The sequence below is a fragment of the Prionailurus viverrinus genome, chromosome B4 (genome assembly GCF_022837055.1).
Source record: "Prionailurus viverrinus isolate Anna chromosome B4, UM_Priviv_1.0, whole genome shotgun sequence".
Taxonomy (NCBI): domain Eukaryota; kingdom Metazoa; phylum Chordata; class Mammalia; order Carnivora; family Felidae; genus Prionailurus; species Prionailurus viverrinus.
The window spans coordinates 130,504,491-130,523,498 of NC_062567.1; the positions used below are offsets into that span (position 1 = coordinate 130,504,491).

At 47.0% G+C, this 19,008-nt stretch overlaps 1 protein-coding gene across 6 annotated transcripts in view; it reads right to left on the reverse strand.

The window, feature by feature from the left end:
• Positions 1 to 14,250: 14,250 nt before the first annotated feature.
• The window catches only part of ENTHD1 (ENTH domain containing 1), a 104,189-nt gene continuing 99,431 nt past the window's right edge, over positions 14,251 to 19,008 (reverse strand). For all 6 annotated transcript variants that reach the window (XM_047865401.1, XM_047865402.1, XM_047865404.1 and 3 more), the window contains one exon: positions 14,251 to 15,461. In XM_047865401.1, the coding sequence (XP_047721357.1) occupies positions 14,860 to 15,461 (602 nt within the window). In that variant the 3' untranslated portion in view covers positions 14,251 to 14,859. The remainder of the gene's footprint in view (positions 15,462 to 19,008) is intronic.

The following is a 19,008-nucleotide window of genomic DNA, read 5'->3' on the forward strand; positions in this document are numbered from 1 at the left end:
CCCCCCCCCCCCCCCCCCGCCCCGGCTTGGAACCTGGGACTCGTAACAGAGAAAGTCTTCAGCCATGTTTTCAGTGACGGGGCCACACCGAACTTCCGGGGGTGGGGTGGTACGCGTTTTGCCTCGTGCTGGGGAGGTGGGGAACCAAACGCATTTGGTTATCACGCTTATCACAACCTTGCCTCACGAGGTTGTGGTCGGGCTGGACAGAGGGCATGTAACGTGAGGCACTTTGTAAACATCAGGTTCTCTGCAGATGCAAATGACACATGTAAAATACTAATGCATTGTCATTGCTGTTGTTATGCGACACCAAAATCCTTTCCGTCTTTCACGCCATCCAAGAATCAGCCACGACCGCCAGCCCAAAGTCGTGGGAGCCCTTCTCTCCCCATCAGGATAGACGGCGCTGAGCAGCCCCCGGGGGCTGTGACCACGCTCACTGCATTTGACTTCTGCTGTGCTGGCTGTCATTATGTTTTTTTCTTCCTCTGCTGAAGTTTCTATCATTATCCAATCGCACAGCCACAGAAGCATCAGAATTTTAATAGACTCGGGCCCCAGAGCCTGATAGCAAAACATTATGATACACGGCTGCAGATGGAAAGTGCTGGGTCTTTACATTTCAACGGGAGCAGTGTGGATTTCACACCCTTCCATGGGGCCTCAGGGCCCCGCAGGGCGATTGGAAAGCCTCCCCTGGTGGGAGGCCCATTGCATTGGCCCTGTCTTGCTGTCCCTGGCCCTGTCCCAAAGTTATGCCACGGGCTGGATACCAGAGCTTTAGAAAAAACCATCAGGGAAGATTTTGACCACCCCTAACGGTTTCCGGACGTCCGTCCTAGAGCTTTGCGCGTGCGACTGTGTTTATTCTCTCCTTCCACACATTCCCCTTCCCATGCACTTTCCTTTACCTTTCCAGCTGACCGGGTCCCCTCTTTCTCACGGCTCTCCCCTGCCCACCCCACCGAGCTGCTTTCTCTGCGCCCCCACTGATAGCAAGTGCATGTGACGGGGCTGCAAGCACAGACCCTTGGCTTCAGGCCAACCCACATGCAGTTTCCGCCTCTGTCTCTTACCGGCCTTTTGCCTTTGGACAGTTCCTCAACCTCTCTCAGCCTGATTTCCTCAGCACAGCGAGGGGGAGGCGATGCTTAGCTCACAGAGCTGGGGGTGACTGCCAAGAACCTCTGCCTTCCTGCCCTTGGCCCCCACCTCCTTCCCCCTCCCCTGTCACCCCGTCATGGTCAGCCCCCTCACTCCTCGGAGTCTTTCTCCATCCAGCCCCAAGAGGGAGGAAGAAGATCCAGAGGCCAGCTCAGGACACAAGCTGCGTCAGCTTTACGAGTAATAAGGTAAAAATGATGGGGCGCCCGGGTGGCTCAGTCGGTTGAGCGTGGACTGCGGCTCAGGTCTTGATCTCGCAGTCCGAGAGTTCGAGCCCCGCGTCAGGCTCTGAGCTGAGCTGACAGCTCAGAGCCTGGAGCCTGCTTCGGATTCTGTGTCTCCCTCTCTCTCTGCTTCTCCCCTGCTCACACTCTTCTCTCTCTCTCTCTCAAAAAGAAATAATTTTAAAAAGAACATAAAGGTAAAAATGAGAATTCCTTTCTATTACTTGGGCTGCTTGGAATGGGCTTACTTGCCTGTGACTCATCAGAGGCTTGACCAGGTGGGCCCACGACTCAAGGAATTTTCCTTCATGTTGATGTTGAGTTCACTGTACCTGTTCAGCTCTGATCACCCTCTGAAATTTTTATTTAGTTATTTACCGTCCGAGCCTTACTAGCTGGAATGTATGGTCCACAAGAACAGGAATTTTGCTTGTCTTATTCTCCACTAGATCCTAAAAGCCATCCTAGAACCACGTCTCTGGGTGCAGGGTAGTTGATCAGTAAATATTCATTGATGACAAGAGTGCCACCAAGATCTCTCGAGCGTCTACTCTATTCCAGGCACTGTGCTAGGCGCTACGAAACTGTAAGGAAATTGACAATTTACTGCGGCCAGACAGACTGTATTTCACTTAATCTTTACAAGTACCTCATTAAGAGGGAACTGATATTATTTCCATATTGTAAACTAGAGAATGGAGATCGTACACATAGATAACCTGCTTTACTAGATTGTTGTTGCCATTATTTGCTGCCTTCACTTGAAAGCGTTGCTACTTTTCTGCCCCAGTGACAGCAGGCTTGGCCAGGTGGCTTACGAGGGAAGTAACCCTTGCCTGCAGTTTCAAAAGTCATCCTGTGTTTCCACTGTTGTTCTTTCCTTCTGCCACGAGAGCCTGTTCTGTTCTTTCAGCCTGGGTCTCAGAAAAAGGATGGCTTGAGTCAGCCTTGGCGGACTGGCAGCTGGTATTTAACCTGAACGATGTATAAATCGTGGCGGTTGTAAGCCACTGGGAACTGGGGTTGTTTGTTACCACAGCATAACTTAGCGAGCGCTGATCGATACACTGGCTGTAAAAGTTTTGAGAAGGGAAAGCTTTCTTCTTCTTCTTTTTTTTAATGTGTATTTATTTATGTTGAGAGACAGAGAAAGAGAGAGCACGATGAGCAGGGGAGGATCAGAGAGAGAGCGAGAATCCCAAGCAGTTTCCACACTGTCAGTGCAGACCCTGGGGGAGGGGGGTGGGGGTCTCACGAACTGTGAGATCATGACCTGAGCTGAAACCAAGAGTAGGACGCTTAACAGACTGAGCCACCCAGGCACCCAAGAAGGGAAAGCTTTCTACGGTGGGGCACATCTCTGGCTGGTTAGAGATGGCCTAATGAAGAGACGGGCAGACATATGCTACAGAGCTTTACCTGTGCAGGGGCTCTGGCCGCACCCCGTTTCCCCTTTCTGGGTTTATAGCCTCCAAGATGCTGGTGTATTGTTTTCCTGTGCCCACCACGAAAGCAGACATCTGGGAAAGTCACTTCATCTCCCCAGGCCCCGATTTCCCTGTCTGTAAGAGGGAGGATAAGGAGACCCTTGGGATTATTTTAAGGGTCAGATGAGCTAACGTGGGAGAGTGCCTCGCCCTCCATAGATGCTTGTTGGCTGAGTGAACGAATGAACAAATGAATAAATAAACACTTGCAGTCTGGTGCCAAAGAGTGATCTGGCTTATAAAAAACAGTCTCTCTCTTTCTCTTTTTTTTTTTTTGCTTATTACAAAGCAGTCTCCTCAGGGTTGAGCACCTCTGCAAAAGGCGATCAAGTGAGCGTTTCTGAACTTGTAAGATCGAGGCAGCGGGGACCTTGGCAAGGGGCAGCCTTCCCACGAGTGTCATTTTGCAGCAGGCAATAGCTTCATCCCCCTGAGGCAGGGGTGGAGGAGCAGGTGCCAGCCGGAGCCCCAGAAAAGAGAGAGGCATGCTCCAGAGCCCCCTTTTTCTTCTGAATGCTGCTCCTTGGGACGCAGGTTCTCAGGAACAGGGCAATTGATTTCTGTATGGCAGATACAAAGGCCCACACGACACGGGAGCTGGAGAGACACTACGACAGTCCATCAATGCCAGGCATGGTGTTCGACCTGCATCCTTTTCAAAGAAGGCAGCCTGCCAGTCGGCTTGGTACCCCTTGGTGAATTCTGAAAACCCCGGCACTGAAAAATACTTCTCCTTGTCAATTAATCGAGCCACATATTCAGCTCAAGGAGCACATATTTGCTGCAGAACTGCCTGTATAGCAATGTTAGGTCCACTGAACAGTCCCAGGACTATGTGAGATATGTGGGAAATGTGGAGAAGGGCTCATATTTACTAAGCATCTACTAGGTGCAAGGATCTTGTAGATGCATTTCCATTTATAATAACTGAGCAAGGTGGATGCTATCATGGCACAGGTGAAGGAACAGAGGCTTGGGAGCCTGAGGAACAGGCCTAGGGCTGCAGAGCCGGAGGGGCAGAGCCTAGACTCACATCAGCATTGTCTGATCCCCGGAACTGGATTTCCCACGGCCGCTGCTTCCCACGACCCTGCACGGCCGCCAAATGGCTAAACGGTAACACTAGGAGGCTGGCTTCATGTTCTGCTGCGTCGCTGTCTTGTGATGGGACTGGTTTGAGCCAGGTGGGTGCCTGGGGAAGGGGCCGCTTTTGTTGAAATGCTTCTTCACGTGTGAGTAGATGAGAGGCTGTTATGGGCTGAATTATGCCCCCTCGAACTAGATGTTGGAGTCTTCACCGTCAAGACCTCAGAATGTGAGCTTATTTGGAATTGGGGTCTTTGCAGAGGTAAGTCCATTAACATGAGGTCATCATGGCGGGCCCTAACCCAATATGACGGGTGTCCTTATCCAAAGGGGGAATTTGGACACAGACGGACATGCGAGAGGGGAGACGTGTGACGAGACGCAGGGAGGTGGAGGTGCAGGGCCGGAGGGAAGTGTCTGTAAGCTAAGGAATGTTGAGGACTGCAGGCTGGGAGGGAGGCCTGGGAGGAAGAGCCTCAGAAGGAACCCGACCTGCCGACACCTCGATCTCAGATCTCTGGCTTCCGGAATGGTGAGATAATACATTTCGGTTATTTTAAGGCACCAAGTTCCTGATACTTTGTTCTGGGAGCCCTCGGACACTAATAGAGAGACCACAGTAGTGGCTTCTGCTTCCTCTCTTTTGTCGGGGCATTCGGCTGAGACAGGCCGCTTCCTCAGCAAAACCAAAGCCCCGCTGCTTGCACAGCTTGACCTTCGTCACGGGGCTCTGGTGGCGGCTAGTCACACTGAAGATCCCCCTGCAACTCGCCCCACCCTGAGGGGGCTGTGCTGTCCCGGGGGTGCAGCAGGCTTTGCACGGAGCTAGGTGTAGAGACAGAGGAGGGAAACCACAGAAAGGCACATGTTCACCCTGAACGCTGTCCCGTCCCCCGAATTCTGTTAAAGTCTTTAAAATTAGGAATTTTAGGGGCACCTGGGTGGCTCAGTCAGTTAGGCTTCTGACTTCGTCTGACTTTGGCTCAGGTCATGATCTCGCAGTTCGTGGGTTCGAGCCCCGCATCGGGGTCTGTGCTGACAGCTCGGAGCCTGGAGCCTGCTTCGGATTCTGTGTCTCCCTCTCTCTCTCTGCTCCTCCCCCATTTGCACTCTGTCTGTCTCTCTCAAAAATGACTAAACAGTAAAAAATGTAAAATAATAAAATAAAATTAGGAATTTTAACGAATTAATCAATGGCTTATTACTATTCAAGTATCTCCATTTGCTTAAGTTTTCCATGTGGAAAAGGTGATGAGCTAAGGAGCTGGCACATTACTGCTTGTGTTCTAATGTTAAACGGCAGAAGGGGGCCGCCCGTGAACCTCAGCAGATTAGTCATTGAAATTCACCCTTTTAACGATTGTCATTTAGGTGTCTAGACAGAATCAGAGTGATAACCACCCTCTCCCCTTTCAGCTCATCTCAGCAATGTGAGGTGTTCTGGTCTTTGTGTAATATTGTTTCCAATAACTTTGGCTTTTTAGGGGAAGAAGCGGAGATTAATGAGCCACATGAAAACACCAATTTCTATACATTAGAGATGATGAAATATGTTAATGGCTTAAACGGAGCTAATCTACAAGATTAAGACTATAGAAGACAATTTTAAGGCCAGAGACTCCATACTGAGTTTTTGACAGCTGATTAGAATCGTGAACCTTCTCCGTGTTTTAGGGAAGAGGCTGAGGGCGGCATAGCTGGCGGGAGAGGGTACCTCTGGCATCGGAAACCTGGGGGAGGTGTCCCAGCCCCGCTGCTCAGAGCTGTGTGACCTTGAGCGGGTGACTCAGCCTCTCTGAGGCCCCCATTTCTCATCTGCCTAGCTCTCTCGAGCGCCGTGAGACTAAAGAGAGATGTTCAAGTGCTTGCCAACTGCAAAGTGCTCCACAAATGTTAGGAAACGCGAGGCCAAGGGGATTTGAACAGACTGAGCAGTAGAAACCCCCTGAGATAAATAACCCGTAAGCACAGCAAACTCGTGTGTTGTGTCCCTCCTCCTGTAGCTTCCTAAAATACTTTAAAAGAGGAGATCTATAGGCCTCAGGGTGAGGACTTGCCCGCAAACCCCTGTCCACATGGCAGGCGAGAGAGCCTTTGGATCTTTGGTTTCCTAAGCCGCCTGCCAATCCTGTCCCCGAAGGGGGCTGTGCTGGTTAGGGCCATCAGGGCTGCCCTCCCCTTCAAAAGAGCAGGGACAATTTAGAAGTTGGCAGGGCCTTGCTCAGCAGGTGCTGCTTAGCAAATAAGCTGGTGGGGATCTGGGCCGGCCACTCAGGAAGGGAGCAGAGCTCAGGGAGGGTCACCTCTGGCCCTGTCCCCTCCGCAGCTTTTGTGGAGAGGGCTGGGAAAGCCCGTCCTGCCCCTGCCCGCGGGGGTCTCATGGAATCGCAGGCTCCTGATTCTTTGGGGCACACACTAGGCTCGTGCATCTTCTGTCAGGCCCCTTGCCTCATGAACGTAGGACGTTTTGGCTTCAGGTCTCCTGAGAGCCCCGCTTTCAAAGCCTTGGCCTCTTTCACGGCTCCCACGACAGACAAAATGCGTGGGTATCTGCCTGCCGTCCTGCTGAGCTCCACCGACGCGGGCAGCCAGGCCTCCCTGCCTTCCTTGCAGACCTCCCACCCCTATGCCCGCCTCTCGGGCCTCAGATCAGTCCCATCCCTCCCGTCTCCAAAGGCTTTCAAAGTGCCAGCTGACGTGGGTCTGTCATTGACTCGCCCTTCTGCCCTCGTGAAATGGTCTGGCCGCTGTGCTACTTTCTCTCCGAATCGCTCGGCCGGTCTCTGTGGGTCAGGTGCACCGACGCCGTTTTTCCTTCCCTTTGCTGGTTCTCTTAATCTTTGAAATTTGTGCTTTTCAAGCTGTGTATTTATTCTCACGTTTGGCTTAATCTGGTGGGTTACTGTTTCGAGTTCAGAACTCTGTTTTTTGTTGTTGTTGTTGATTTTTGGAGAAATGGGGGGGGGGGGGGAGGAGTCCAGGTGGAACAGAACCAGTTCAGGGTTAATTAAAACCAGCTCCTCTGGGGTTGGTGGTGGCTGCTCCCTGGGACCCTTACCCCGGGGTGTGGGAGGAAAGCAAATACCCCATCTTCAGGGCCAGGGATAATGAAACTACGTCAAGTGCCCCCCACCACTTAAAAAAAAAAAGAGTATGAACACATTACTGTTATATGCAACCAAATACAAACCAGATTTTTTTCTAGAGTTCTTATTGGCTGTTTCTGGGGTGCTCTGCGTGGTTTTCAAGTGCGTGTTATGTACTCCGGAGGCAGAGACCCATGGTAGCCCTTGGAAGTTCTCCACGGCTAGGGTGAACCAGGGACCGGTCCCCACTTAAACCAGGGTGTGTGGCTACATGGCATTTCCCAGGTCTCATTAGGTAAGGAGAAGAGAAATTGGGACAGTCTCTTCATCTCCAAAGTGGGTCTTAACACGTTCTAGCTCCGCTGCAGCCTCCAGACGTGAAAGAAGGCGAGGACAGGCCGGGGAGCGTGGGTGGAGGCAGAGGGCTCTTCAGAAACAGGCAGATCAGCAAGAGAAGCTCCGGGGAGTGGGGTCTGGGGTGGCAGCTTCGGCCAAGTGGCCCTAAGAGTAGGGGGTGACCAGCTGGAGAGCAGGCTGCGGATGGGGAAGGCAAGGGCGGGAGTCAGGAGCTCCGCTCCCCCCAAAGCTGGGGACAAACGGGCTGGGGCTGCCATCCTCCCACACTCTCCTGTCCCAACCGAGGCAGCGCCACCCACCTGGCCACCCTCACCTTGACTTGCGAGGCAGTGCGGTCGCGTGCTTACACCCACCTGTACCCCGAGACGGACCAGGGCTCGAAGTGTGGCTTTGGCCGCTATGACTACCTATGTGACCCCAGGCAAGTTCCTTAGCTTTTCTTAGCCTCTGTGTTCTCCTATGCGACGTGACAACACTAGAACCTTCCTGATAGGGTTGCTGAATTAAAAAGTGCTTAGAACCTTGCCAACGTCCAATAAATGTCAACCATTGTCAGTGTTGTTATTATACCGCTATTAATGACAACAATATTAAACTAGAGTTCTGGAGCTCATCCTCGATGCGTTGCTCTGTCTCATGCCCTGCCTTTCACCACGGCAGGTCCTAGAATGTCTGCTTTCTGCATTTCGCTATGGGTGCTCTGTGTTGTAAGAGTGATGCAGTCACAGTACAGGGGACAATTTTCAACCACAGTGCAACCGCACACACAGATCTTGGTATTTTCTAATGGAATTTTGCTGTTTGAATGGCCGTGGACGCCTGAAGCCATAATTCTGCAGTAATTACCATATCTTTTGAGGACTTTCTGCACCATCAGTGAGAAAACAGAATTTGAAACTACCAAACAAAATCATCTTGAAAACCTAGTTTCTTCCCAGCCAATTTACTCTTTTCTAAGCCTGCCTGCTGATAAAAGGTGGCACATATCCTCTGGCATAACGCTAAGACGCTGGGCCTCCTCAAATTACTTCGTGTTCCGCAAGAAATAAAAATCTCTCAATCCCACGTATCTAAATCCTTTTATCACATCTCAGAATCCATTCTATTAAAAATACAGTGAGACCTCGGAAAAGCGTCCCCAGTATTCGAGCATGTAACTGACTCATCAGGCTGCTCTCAGGATTCACCTGCTCTTCAGAACGAAGGCGCAAGAAGAAGACATTCCTCGCACATCCAGAGCAAACCACTGTCACAACCATCCCATTTGTGGGGCAGATGAGTCACCGGAGTCTCCAAAAATCCCCTACGAAGTCGGTTTTTATCAAGTTAGTGGATGGATTTTGGAAGCCCTTTCGCCCCCAAATTTCCATGACACTTCATTTCCAACAAGATCCATTTACTTGTCATTCAGTCCTTTTCCGGTATTTAGTCAGTTACCGCTACCTAACCGTCACCTACTGTGTCGCTGCATGAAGCAAAACCGCGGCCCTCACCTCCGGCCTGCCAGCTTTGTCCCATCCTCAGGCTCACCTAGTTCATTCCTGCTCCCGCCTTTTGTACATGCTGTTGTCTCTGCCTAGAAAATTCTCTACCCTAACGCCCTCTGCTTGACCAACCCTTGCTCAACCTTCCGGACTCACTTTGGACTTCGTGTTCTCCAGGAAGCATTCCCTGACATCCCCAAATCAGAGCTGCCTCTCCCACTTTACCAGGCGCTCCCACACTATCCCCTGCTTCCTAAACTCAGAAGACTTACACATCACACTCCGCCCACGTCTCTCCCTGTACCTCCACGAAGCTGCGACGCTGAAGCCAGGACCCACACCCATCTTGTTCGCCATGGTGTCCCCAGTGTCTAGCAAATTGCCTACTCGTAACGAGTGCTTATTAAATATGTCAAGGATGAATACATAAGTAATTTGACAATAGGTAAACCGTAAAATATTTTTGTAACTGCCTTATAATAAGAGCCTCAAGTTTCAAGTAAAATACTTAATAGCATTTAATGAAGTATTTTTAATCTGAGATAATTACAAAGTCAATCAGAATATACCCGTTCCTAATTTAGGCCAGGTTTGTTCTAGTCACTTAATGGAGTTGGCTAAATAGAAACTCACGTAAGTGCTTGTTAATTATACTGATTTAAAAAAATGGTTGAATTAAAATATAGGAGCTATGTAAAACCTAGTTAAAACCTGGAGTTACTTTGTGCATGTAAGGCAGTTACTCAAAGGGATAGCTTTTGTTGCCTTAGTTATTTGTGGGGTGTATCTCTGAGTACATTTCAAGGTATCTGACGCAGCACCTCTTGGTAATGGAGGGAAGGAGAGAGGAGTGCTATATCTCTGGAGGGTTGTTTCTTCTCAGTTCTTAGCAATGTACAACTCAGAAATTTCAGAGCGAGTAAAAAAAAGGAGATACTGTATCCTACCATCCCTTAAGAATCCATTTGTGGGTCTCCCAGACATATGAAGCTGTACGTTTCCTTTCCCCAAACTATTCGATTTTTACAATAAAAGCCACCACCACAACAATTTGATTAACCTATCAAATTTCCCCATAACTCTAGGGCTCAGGGTCTGTGAGGACAGGAATGTCTGGTTTTGCTCACTAATGAATCTCCAGGGCCTGGAACAGTCTTACGAGTAATAGGTGCTCAAAAAAAAAAAAAAAAAAAAAAAAAAGCAACAGAGACCTGATAGGTAAATGATCATAGAAGCCACTTTTCTCTAAGGGCATATGTGGAACTGAATCGATTCCAACTTTCATTTTGATGGTGATAGGAGCAGAAATCACCTCACACAGGTGGGAAGTCTAACACGACACCACTCCTTACAACAAAGTGGAACCCAATGGCTACGCAATGAGAATGAATTAGAAATGAACCATCGTTTATGAGAAATTTAAGTCTAGGATTAACCTGGGGATTCTAGAAAACTTCAAGCCACGACCTTCATTTACCTAAGCGGTATGGTGGTGCAACAGCACCAGGCACTTGGCAGTAGTAAAAACAAATTCTTGTATTAATCATACAAATAAATGACCAACATATAATCGAAGATGATCAGGTACACAAGGAAACATACACCATGAGCACAAATCAGCAGGGCAACAGATAACAAAAACAGACCCCTAAAAACTTTAGATGTTAAAATTATTAGAGTACAAATGATGGGAAGTTAAGAAATAGACTTCTACGCTTCTTCATGACAGGAATTAGAATATTTTTTGAGCCAACGGACAACGAACATACCACATACCCATACTTGTGGTAAAATGGTGAGACTGCTTCAGAAAATAGCTTGGCAATTCCTTAAAAAGTTATATGTAAGAGTAACCGTACGACCCAGCAATTCTACTCCCGGGTATATACATCCAAGAGAACTGAAAACATATGTTCACACAAATATTCGTAGCAGCATTATTCACAGTAGCCAAAAAAGTGCAAACAACCGAAATGGCCATCAACTGATGAACCGGTAAACAAAATGTGGTATATCCTTACAATGCAAGATTATTCAGACATAAAACGGAATGAAGTACTCACACATGCTACAATGGTTGAAGCCCAAAAACATCATGCTAAGTGAAAGAAGTCAGACACAAAAAGCCATATAGGATTCCACTTATATGAAATACCCATTAAGAGGCAAATTAATGGAAACGGAAAGTAGATTGTGGGTTACCAGGAGCTTGAAGGAGAAGAAACTGGAGAGGAGCGGCTAATGAGTATGGAGTACCTTTTTGTGGTGATGAAACGGTTCTAGAATTAGATAGTAGTGATGGTTGTACAACCCTGTTAATAAAGTAAAACCACTGAACCATATTTAAAAGAGTAAATTTTATGGTATGTGAATTGTATTTCAAATTTTTAAAAATTGGCAGGTTGCAGTAAAGGGAAATTTATGGCCTTAAATGCATATATTCTTAATAGTTTGCTGGTCAGAACACTCTCTAGTTTACTTACTATATTTGCCAGTAAGAATTCTATACTAGTTTGCTTAATATTCTTACTTGAAAAGATCTGCAAGAAACATGGATGTGTGAAAAGTTTTTTTAAAGAATCTTTTAAAATATTTTAAAAGAACCAAGTAGAATTCTAGAAATGAAAAAGGAATAACTGAATTTAAAATGTAATGGGAGGAGTTAACAACAGATTAGACATAGCTGAAGAGAGGCCTCGTTAACTGGAAGGTAGGTTAGAGAAACATTACCCTGATTCATGTAGTAAGTATGTTGCAGTATCCTGTGGTGAAGTGTCATGATATCCGAACGTTTCTTTCAAATGGTTCAGCAAAATGTGTGTGTCTATTTACCTATCTACATAATGCATATATAGACATAAACATGTTTAGCAAGAGAGGGAGATAAAGCAAACATGGCAACTTGTTAACTATTAGTGAATCTAGACCGAGATTTAGATTTCTATCAACTGTTATGTTCCAAAATTTAAAAGCTGGCAACCCCCACCCCCCAACTCTTGCTCTCTCTCTCAAAAATAAATAGACATTAAAAATTTTTCCAAAAAAGGTGGGGGGGGGTGCCTGGGTGGCTCAGTTGGTTAAGCATCCGACTCTTGATTTCGGCTCAGGTCATGATCTCGTGGTTCGTGAGTTTGAGCCCCACAGCGGGCTTTGAGCTGACAGCGTGGAGCCTGCTTCTGATTCTCTATCTACCTCTCTCTCCCCCTCCCCAACTCTCTATCAAAAATAAACATTAAAAAAATTTTTTTTAAACTCGCAAAAAGGTAGCACTTACAATACACAAAAATATCAAGTATGAAAGGATTAAGTCTTTAAAAAAGAAATAGAAGCCCTCTGTGAGGGAGATTATGAGTTTACTGTGAAGCATTAAGAGAAGACATAGAACATAGAGAAATACCATGCTCATGGATTGGAAAGCTAAACATAAAATTTATGAAAGAAGATACAGATGTACGATGCTCCTAGATTAGAAGATTAAATTTGTAAAAATGCCCCAAATTCATGAGTAGATTTAATGCAACTTTCATCAAAATCTAATAGGGCTTTCAATCACTATATTGTACACCTGGAACTAGTATCACACTGTATGTTAATGAACTGAAATTGAAACAAAAACTTAAAAAAATCTAATAGGGTTTGGAAAGAACTCGGCAAGGTGCATATGCGTATGGAAGAGGTAAGGGTCGCGAAGAGAAACACACTCTGGGCTTCCAACCACTACACGCTGTGTGGTTTTGTTCTACCTCAGTGGTGGCTCCGTCTCGGCCTTATTCATTGATTCCCTAACTTCTTCCTGATCTTCTTAGGCCTGCCCCAGGGCTCAGGCCTTCAACTTCTCTCCACTATTATACTCGCTCCTTCGGCAATTTCATCCAGTCTCGTAGCTTTAAATAACCATCAATTACTAAACCCCACCGCCTCCGTTCCAATCTAGATCTCTCTCTCAGACTCAACTCTTATATCCAATTGCTTATTTGGTATCTCCACTTGGGTTATCTAATGGACATCTGAGATGTAACCTATCTCGAACTGAATGCCTCAAAACTTTTCTCCGTCTGCCACCCTCCTCGTTTCAGTTGATGAGCAATTTTAATTGCTCAGTCCAGTACTTTGGGTTCAGCTGTGACGCTTTTTCTCTTACATATTTTATCCAACCCATCAACCAATCCCTAATCACTTCTCATATACCCTCCTTTGATCCACCACCCGCTCTTATCTGGATAACTGCAATGGCCTTCCAATTGGCCTGCCTTCCTCATCCCGTGTCCCTGCATCCCTCTCTCCCCAGAACCAGTGTGATCATTTTAGAAGCCCAAGATCATTTTTCACCCTAAAACCTTGTCACAATTTTTTTTTAAATTTTTTAACGTTGATTTTTGAGACAGAGAGAGACAGAGCATGAACGGGGGAGGGGCAGAGAGAGAGGGAGACACAGAATCCGAAACAGGCTCCAGGCTCCGAGCCGTCAGCCCAGAGCCCAACGCGGGGCTCGAACTCACGGACCGCGAGATCATGACCTGGGCCGAAGTCGGCCGCTTAACCGACTGCGCCACCCAGGCGCCCCATCTTTGTCACAATTTTTATTGAGGAAAAGCCAAAATCTCTAACGACGGTCTTCTAGAACGTGTATCATCTGGCACTGCTCCTTGTTCTTTCCTCCAGGACCTCAGATCTCCTACCGTCGTGTCCTTCCCTCACTTCACGCCAGCCGCACTGGCTACCTTGCCCCTCCTCAAATATGCCAACCCCCCTCCCACATTACAGTCTTTGCACTAACACTCCCACTAGCATTTCCCTCTAGTTCTTACCCCAGTTAGCGTGATGAAAATCGGCGTGGGTTTGGCATTAGAATATATTTTAGATGTCCCATATTTCTTCAAAATAATCAGGAATTTATCTTAGCGCTTCGTTGGTAATTGTTGGAACTGAGCAATGGGTACACGGAGCCCTTACGCTGTCTTCTCAAATAAGTATAAAACAAAATGAAAGCGTCTCTGGTGGTTCCACTGTGCAGTAGGATGGAGAAGCACTGGTCTATGATCTCCCAACCAGATCATTTTCCCAGAAGTAAAAATTCTAGGGGGCGCCTGGGTGGCTCAGTCGGTTGAGTGACCAACTTTGGCTCAGGTCATGATCTCGTGGTTCGTGGGTCCAAGCCCCGTGTCGGGCTCTGTGCTGACAGCTCAGGGCCTGGAGCCTCCTTCGGATTCTGTGTCTCCTTCTCTCTCTGCCCCTCCCCCGCTACACTCTGTCTCTCTAAAAACAAATAAACGTTAAAACAATTTTTTTAAGTTTAAAAATAAATAAAAAATAAAAATCCTACTTGAAAGGCTGTCTTAATAAATTAAAAGGATACATAGAAGATGAAAAACATCAAGTTTATTTTCCAAATACAACCAAAGTATGCATTTGAATTCACTTTGCAATAAACATTAGCAATAAAAACACCTGTCCCGTGTCCCACCTGTCTCAGCTTAACCCCCCAACCAATGGTGGCAGCCACAGGAAGGGAAAGATTGCTGGTCCTTTGTTTGCAGAGGCTGAAACCTGGCACGAGAGCAGACGGAACAGCAACCCCAGGCTCTGAAGGCCTTCTTACCACCTGCTCATCCAAAGGCTCCGGAAGAGCCATTTGCAGTCTGAGGTCTTGCCACAGCTTCCACTAACGCTTAATATATTTTGAGGTGAAGTCCAGGGTGTGGAAGAAAGAAATTCTCTTCAGTGTCAAATGAAAAACAGTTTGTAGCTGAATCTGAAAATATTATCAAAGGTGATGCTTTTTCCTCTTTAAAAAAGAAACCACCCAAATGAGTTTAGTGGTTTGAAAGATATTCGTTAATAAGCCTGACAAGGAAAAATCCAACCACCACCCCATTTTTGCCAGAAGGATGAGAATCTACAAAAGGCTAACTTAGGTCTTCGGGAGGTGGAACCACATGAGTTCTACCGACAGGGGCTCTCGGGCTTGTTACATGTGATCTGAGGTCCCCTCGGAAGACTGGGGAAGCTGGGAAGACTTTAGCTGCAGACTATTCCCACTCATGCTCACCAGATGGCTATTGATGACGTTAAGTTCTCTTATCACCGTGCTCAGGTCTTCGTGTAGTTTCACTATGGCATTTTTCACCTCCCCTAGGAGAGTTTTAATGGAATCGTTTGTTTCAGGCTCCCCCGGCAGGCCGGCAGGTGTCTGAAAACTCAGACAGGACACAGAGGTGACGTGGTCTGCCCTGGGGGTGGAAGACTCTGCCCAATTACTGGCAGAAGCAGGACGTGTCTGCTCTTTAGCACACTCAGAGTTATCCGGAAGACTCTCCAGCAGATGGAGGTTGTCGTTCTCCTCTTCATCAGAAGACGCTCGGTCCCTAGGAGCAAAGGGGTGGTGAGCCCCGGCCGTCTCATCTTCATCTTTAAAGGAGGCGGAAGAACACCGTTGCTGGGCCAGAGACCGGAAGGAAGGTCCCGCCAAAATGCGGGGTAGGAGATGAACAGACGTCTCCAGAGAGGCTGAGTCGGGAGACGGCATGGATAAAGTAGAAAGGGAGGACGTTCCTTCAGAGGTGGTTGAAACTACAAGGGAGAGAGAGATTATGCAACATACAAACGAGAGTAATGGCTAAAATAATTTTTCAGTGTGAAATCCCCATCTGCAAGGTCTCAACATAAAGATACTACTGACAGTCTCATATGCTAAACAGTCATCATAAGCCTAGATAAACCCGAAGCAGGAAGCAGAGAAAATCTAAAGATGTATTATATACCAACGATGCCATGGAAATGAAACAAACATGGAAGTTATCAATAGTCACCTTGACTGTGAACCGTGCCCGATGTACTTTCACACCACACTTGCCAGAGAGAGCAGAAAAGTAAAGTATTACACCCTGTTCTACTGGCTGGTGGCATTTTAAGTTGGCATTTAAAGCAGAAAGTCTGAGAAAGCTGTAACTTAGATTCCTTCATCCTTTTTTTTTTTTTTTTTTTTTTGTCCCCTACAGAGACCATTATGGTAAAATGAACAACCAACTACAAGTACCTAAAAGCTGTCAAACGAATCTTTTTTCTCTAACTGTTCAAATACGGTCAAAACTGAACTCCAGCCCACCTGAGATCTGGGACACTTGAGCACACGTACGGAATTTTTTTTTTTTTTTTCACCAAGAAACAGTAAGTAAAATCAAAAGCATTCTAAACCAGTTTTCTGTAAAATATTTGATAACATTTTAATTCCCTTTCAGACAAAATCATACTCATTGCTTCTTGTGCACTTCATTTTAAATCGTTATTTCCCGGGGCGCCTGGGTGGCTCGGTCGGTTAAGCGGCCGACTTCGGCTCAGGTCATGATCTCACGGTCCGTGAGTTCGAGCCCCACGTCGGGCTCTGGGCTGATGGCTCAGAGCCTGGAGCCTGTTTCGGATTCTGTGTCTCCCTCTCTCTGACCCTCCCCTGTTCATGCTCTGTCTCTCTGTGTCTCAAAGATAAATAAACGTTAAAAAAAATAATAATAAATAAAAAATAAATCGTTATCTCCCAAACTGTGTGCTGAGGAACGCTGTGTTCCTGGAGATGTAACAAGAGGTTTTGTGAAAACAGTATTTCAAAGTCAAGCAAGACCAGGCGATTGCATGTTGGGCCTCTCGTTAGGAGGTTAACAACGAACATTAGCACATTTAAAGTTCCGAGAAGTCGTACACTAATTTATTCAAGGGTTTTCCAAACTTTCTCGGACACAACTTTCTCTTGTCTTCTTGGAGTATCTATTTACATTCATGCGTGCATTAGGTGGTACGGGTTGGCAGAATTCGGTTTCTTTTTTTTTTTTTTTTTTAATTTTTTTTTTTTCAACGTTTTACTTATTTTTTGGGGACAGAGAGAGACAGAGCATGAACGGGGGAGGGGCAGAGAGAGAGGGAGACACAGAATCGGAAACAGGCTCCAGGCTCTGAGCCATCAGCCCAGAGCCCGACGCGGGGCTCGAACTCACGGACCGCGAGATTGTGACCTGGCTGAAGTCGGACGCTTAACCGACTGCGCCACCCAGGCGCCCCGGCAGAATTCGGTTTCTAAAGTCTTGCAGCTAACTCTAGACTTGCTACTTTCACATAAAAAAAAAAGCTGAAGTCACAGAAAGGGAAATTACCGCTAAGCACACATGACTTCTTATCTTTCTATATTATTTTGTTTGCTTAGAGATGCATGTCCCTTTAAACGAAATTGAACCTCTCCTGTAAAAAACATGGCTGGGGCAGGCGGCTTCTATTTTCTGCTTCAAAGCTCTCTGAGGGCTATCTCCGTCCAGTTTTTAGGAAAAATTCCAATCACAAGACATTTTGGGGGTGACATGAGTATTCTCAGCCGATGGAGCAGCAGGACACGAAAAGGAAAATAGGGACTTCGTCGGCACATGGTCAAGGCAAGACAAGCGCACAGAAGAATCTAGGTCAGCCTTATCCTGACGTTCTGTCCTTGGGTTGAAGAGAGGGCATGGTGGTGACGGGCACGCTGAGGGTGAGAGAGCCTCCACACGTGTGCGTCCTGAGTCACGCCGCTGCTCTGCTCTGGGTGTGCTGTTTGGGTCACAGCTGTCACCTGACATGTCACCTGTCACCCCGCACCATCCTCCCGTGTTGGCTCTCCCGTTTCTATATCCCAAGTCTTTCTCTTTCTGGGTTTACCCTCACCTGGGGATAGCACATTCTCCAGCAGGTCACTGAAAAAGGGTAACACAGTTACGTGAGTCACATGGACGCGATGTGATTACCTGGTTTAGTTTTATGCCAGCGGTTCTCAAAGCGGGTGCCTGGGTGGCTTGGTTGGTTGAGCGTCTGACTTCCACTCAGGTCATGATCTCGCGGTACGTGAGTTCAAGCCCCACATGGGCTCGCTGCTCTCAGCACAGAGCCCGCTTTGGATCCTCTGTCCCCCTCTCTCCCTCTGCCCCTCCCCTCTCTCAAAAATAAATAAAACATTAACGACAACAAAGTGCGCCCCCTGAACAAGCAGCAGCAGCACCTGGGAATTTGTTAGAAGTAAAGTTCTTGGGCCCCATCTCTCTAAATCAGAAACTGGGACTGTGCCCAGGACATTGAGTTTTAACAAGCCTCCAAGGGTGTCTGATGCCTGCTAACGTCTCAGAATCACTGTTTTCTGCTGTGTGTCCACCTTTCTCTCGCTTTGTAGCTACAACTGCTGACTGAGTAGCTTATCATTGTTTACAGTTTGGCAGCTTTGATTCAGGGGCTTTTGCTCATAAAAAGCCACTTCAGCTCTAATTGCTGCGCGCCAATTTACTTTTGTTTCCAAACACGCCACAGCTGTAAGAGACACTTCAACGCTGCACTCCAGGGTGCCTCTCCTGCCCATTTCGTCACCCTGCTCCCACTCACTGCGGAAGGTACTGGACTATCTTGTTAGCAGCCATCCTCTTCATACAGTGCACCCACCAGAGCTGGAGCCAGCCGCGATAAATGGCTGAATTTAAACGATCTCCCCGGGTGATATACGCACGCCAATTAATGCTGCACTTGCTTCAAAATAGCACCGATAAAGCGATTCCAAATGCGGATGTGTTATCTCTGACTTTTTATGCTCGTGAAAACATCAGGCCCCTTAATTATTATATTGCAACTCGAAATTTAAAAAGCATTTAGAAGAACTGCGCTGCAAAAATATCATGACGAATACATTCCTAGAAATATTTTTAAACTCTCTTCGCCTGGAGCTGCAAATGTAAATTTTTCTGTTAGCAGTAGGTCCTTGTTCAGCTAAACACTTCAAACTGTTCACGATAAAACAGGAGCTTTTTATTCTTCTCTTTCAGTTTTCCTATCCGATATATAACGACTGTTAAGTTACCTGTACACATGAATTAAAACATTCTGATTTTAGGGGCGCCTGGGTGGCTCAGTCGGTTGGGCGTCCGACTTCGGTTCAGGTCATGATCTCACGGTTTGTGAGTTCGAGCCCCGCGTCGGGCTCCGTGCTGACAGCTCAGAGCCTGGAGCCTGCTTCGGATTCTGTATCTCCCTCTCTTTCTGCCCCTCCCCCACTTGTGCTGTGCCTCTCAAAAATAAATAAATGTAAAAGAAAAAACTAAAAAAAAAAAATTCTGATTTT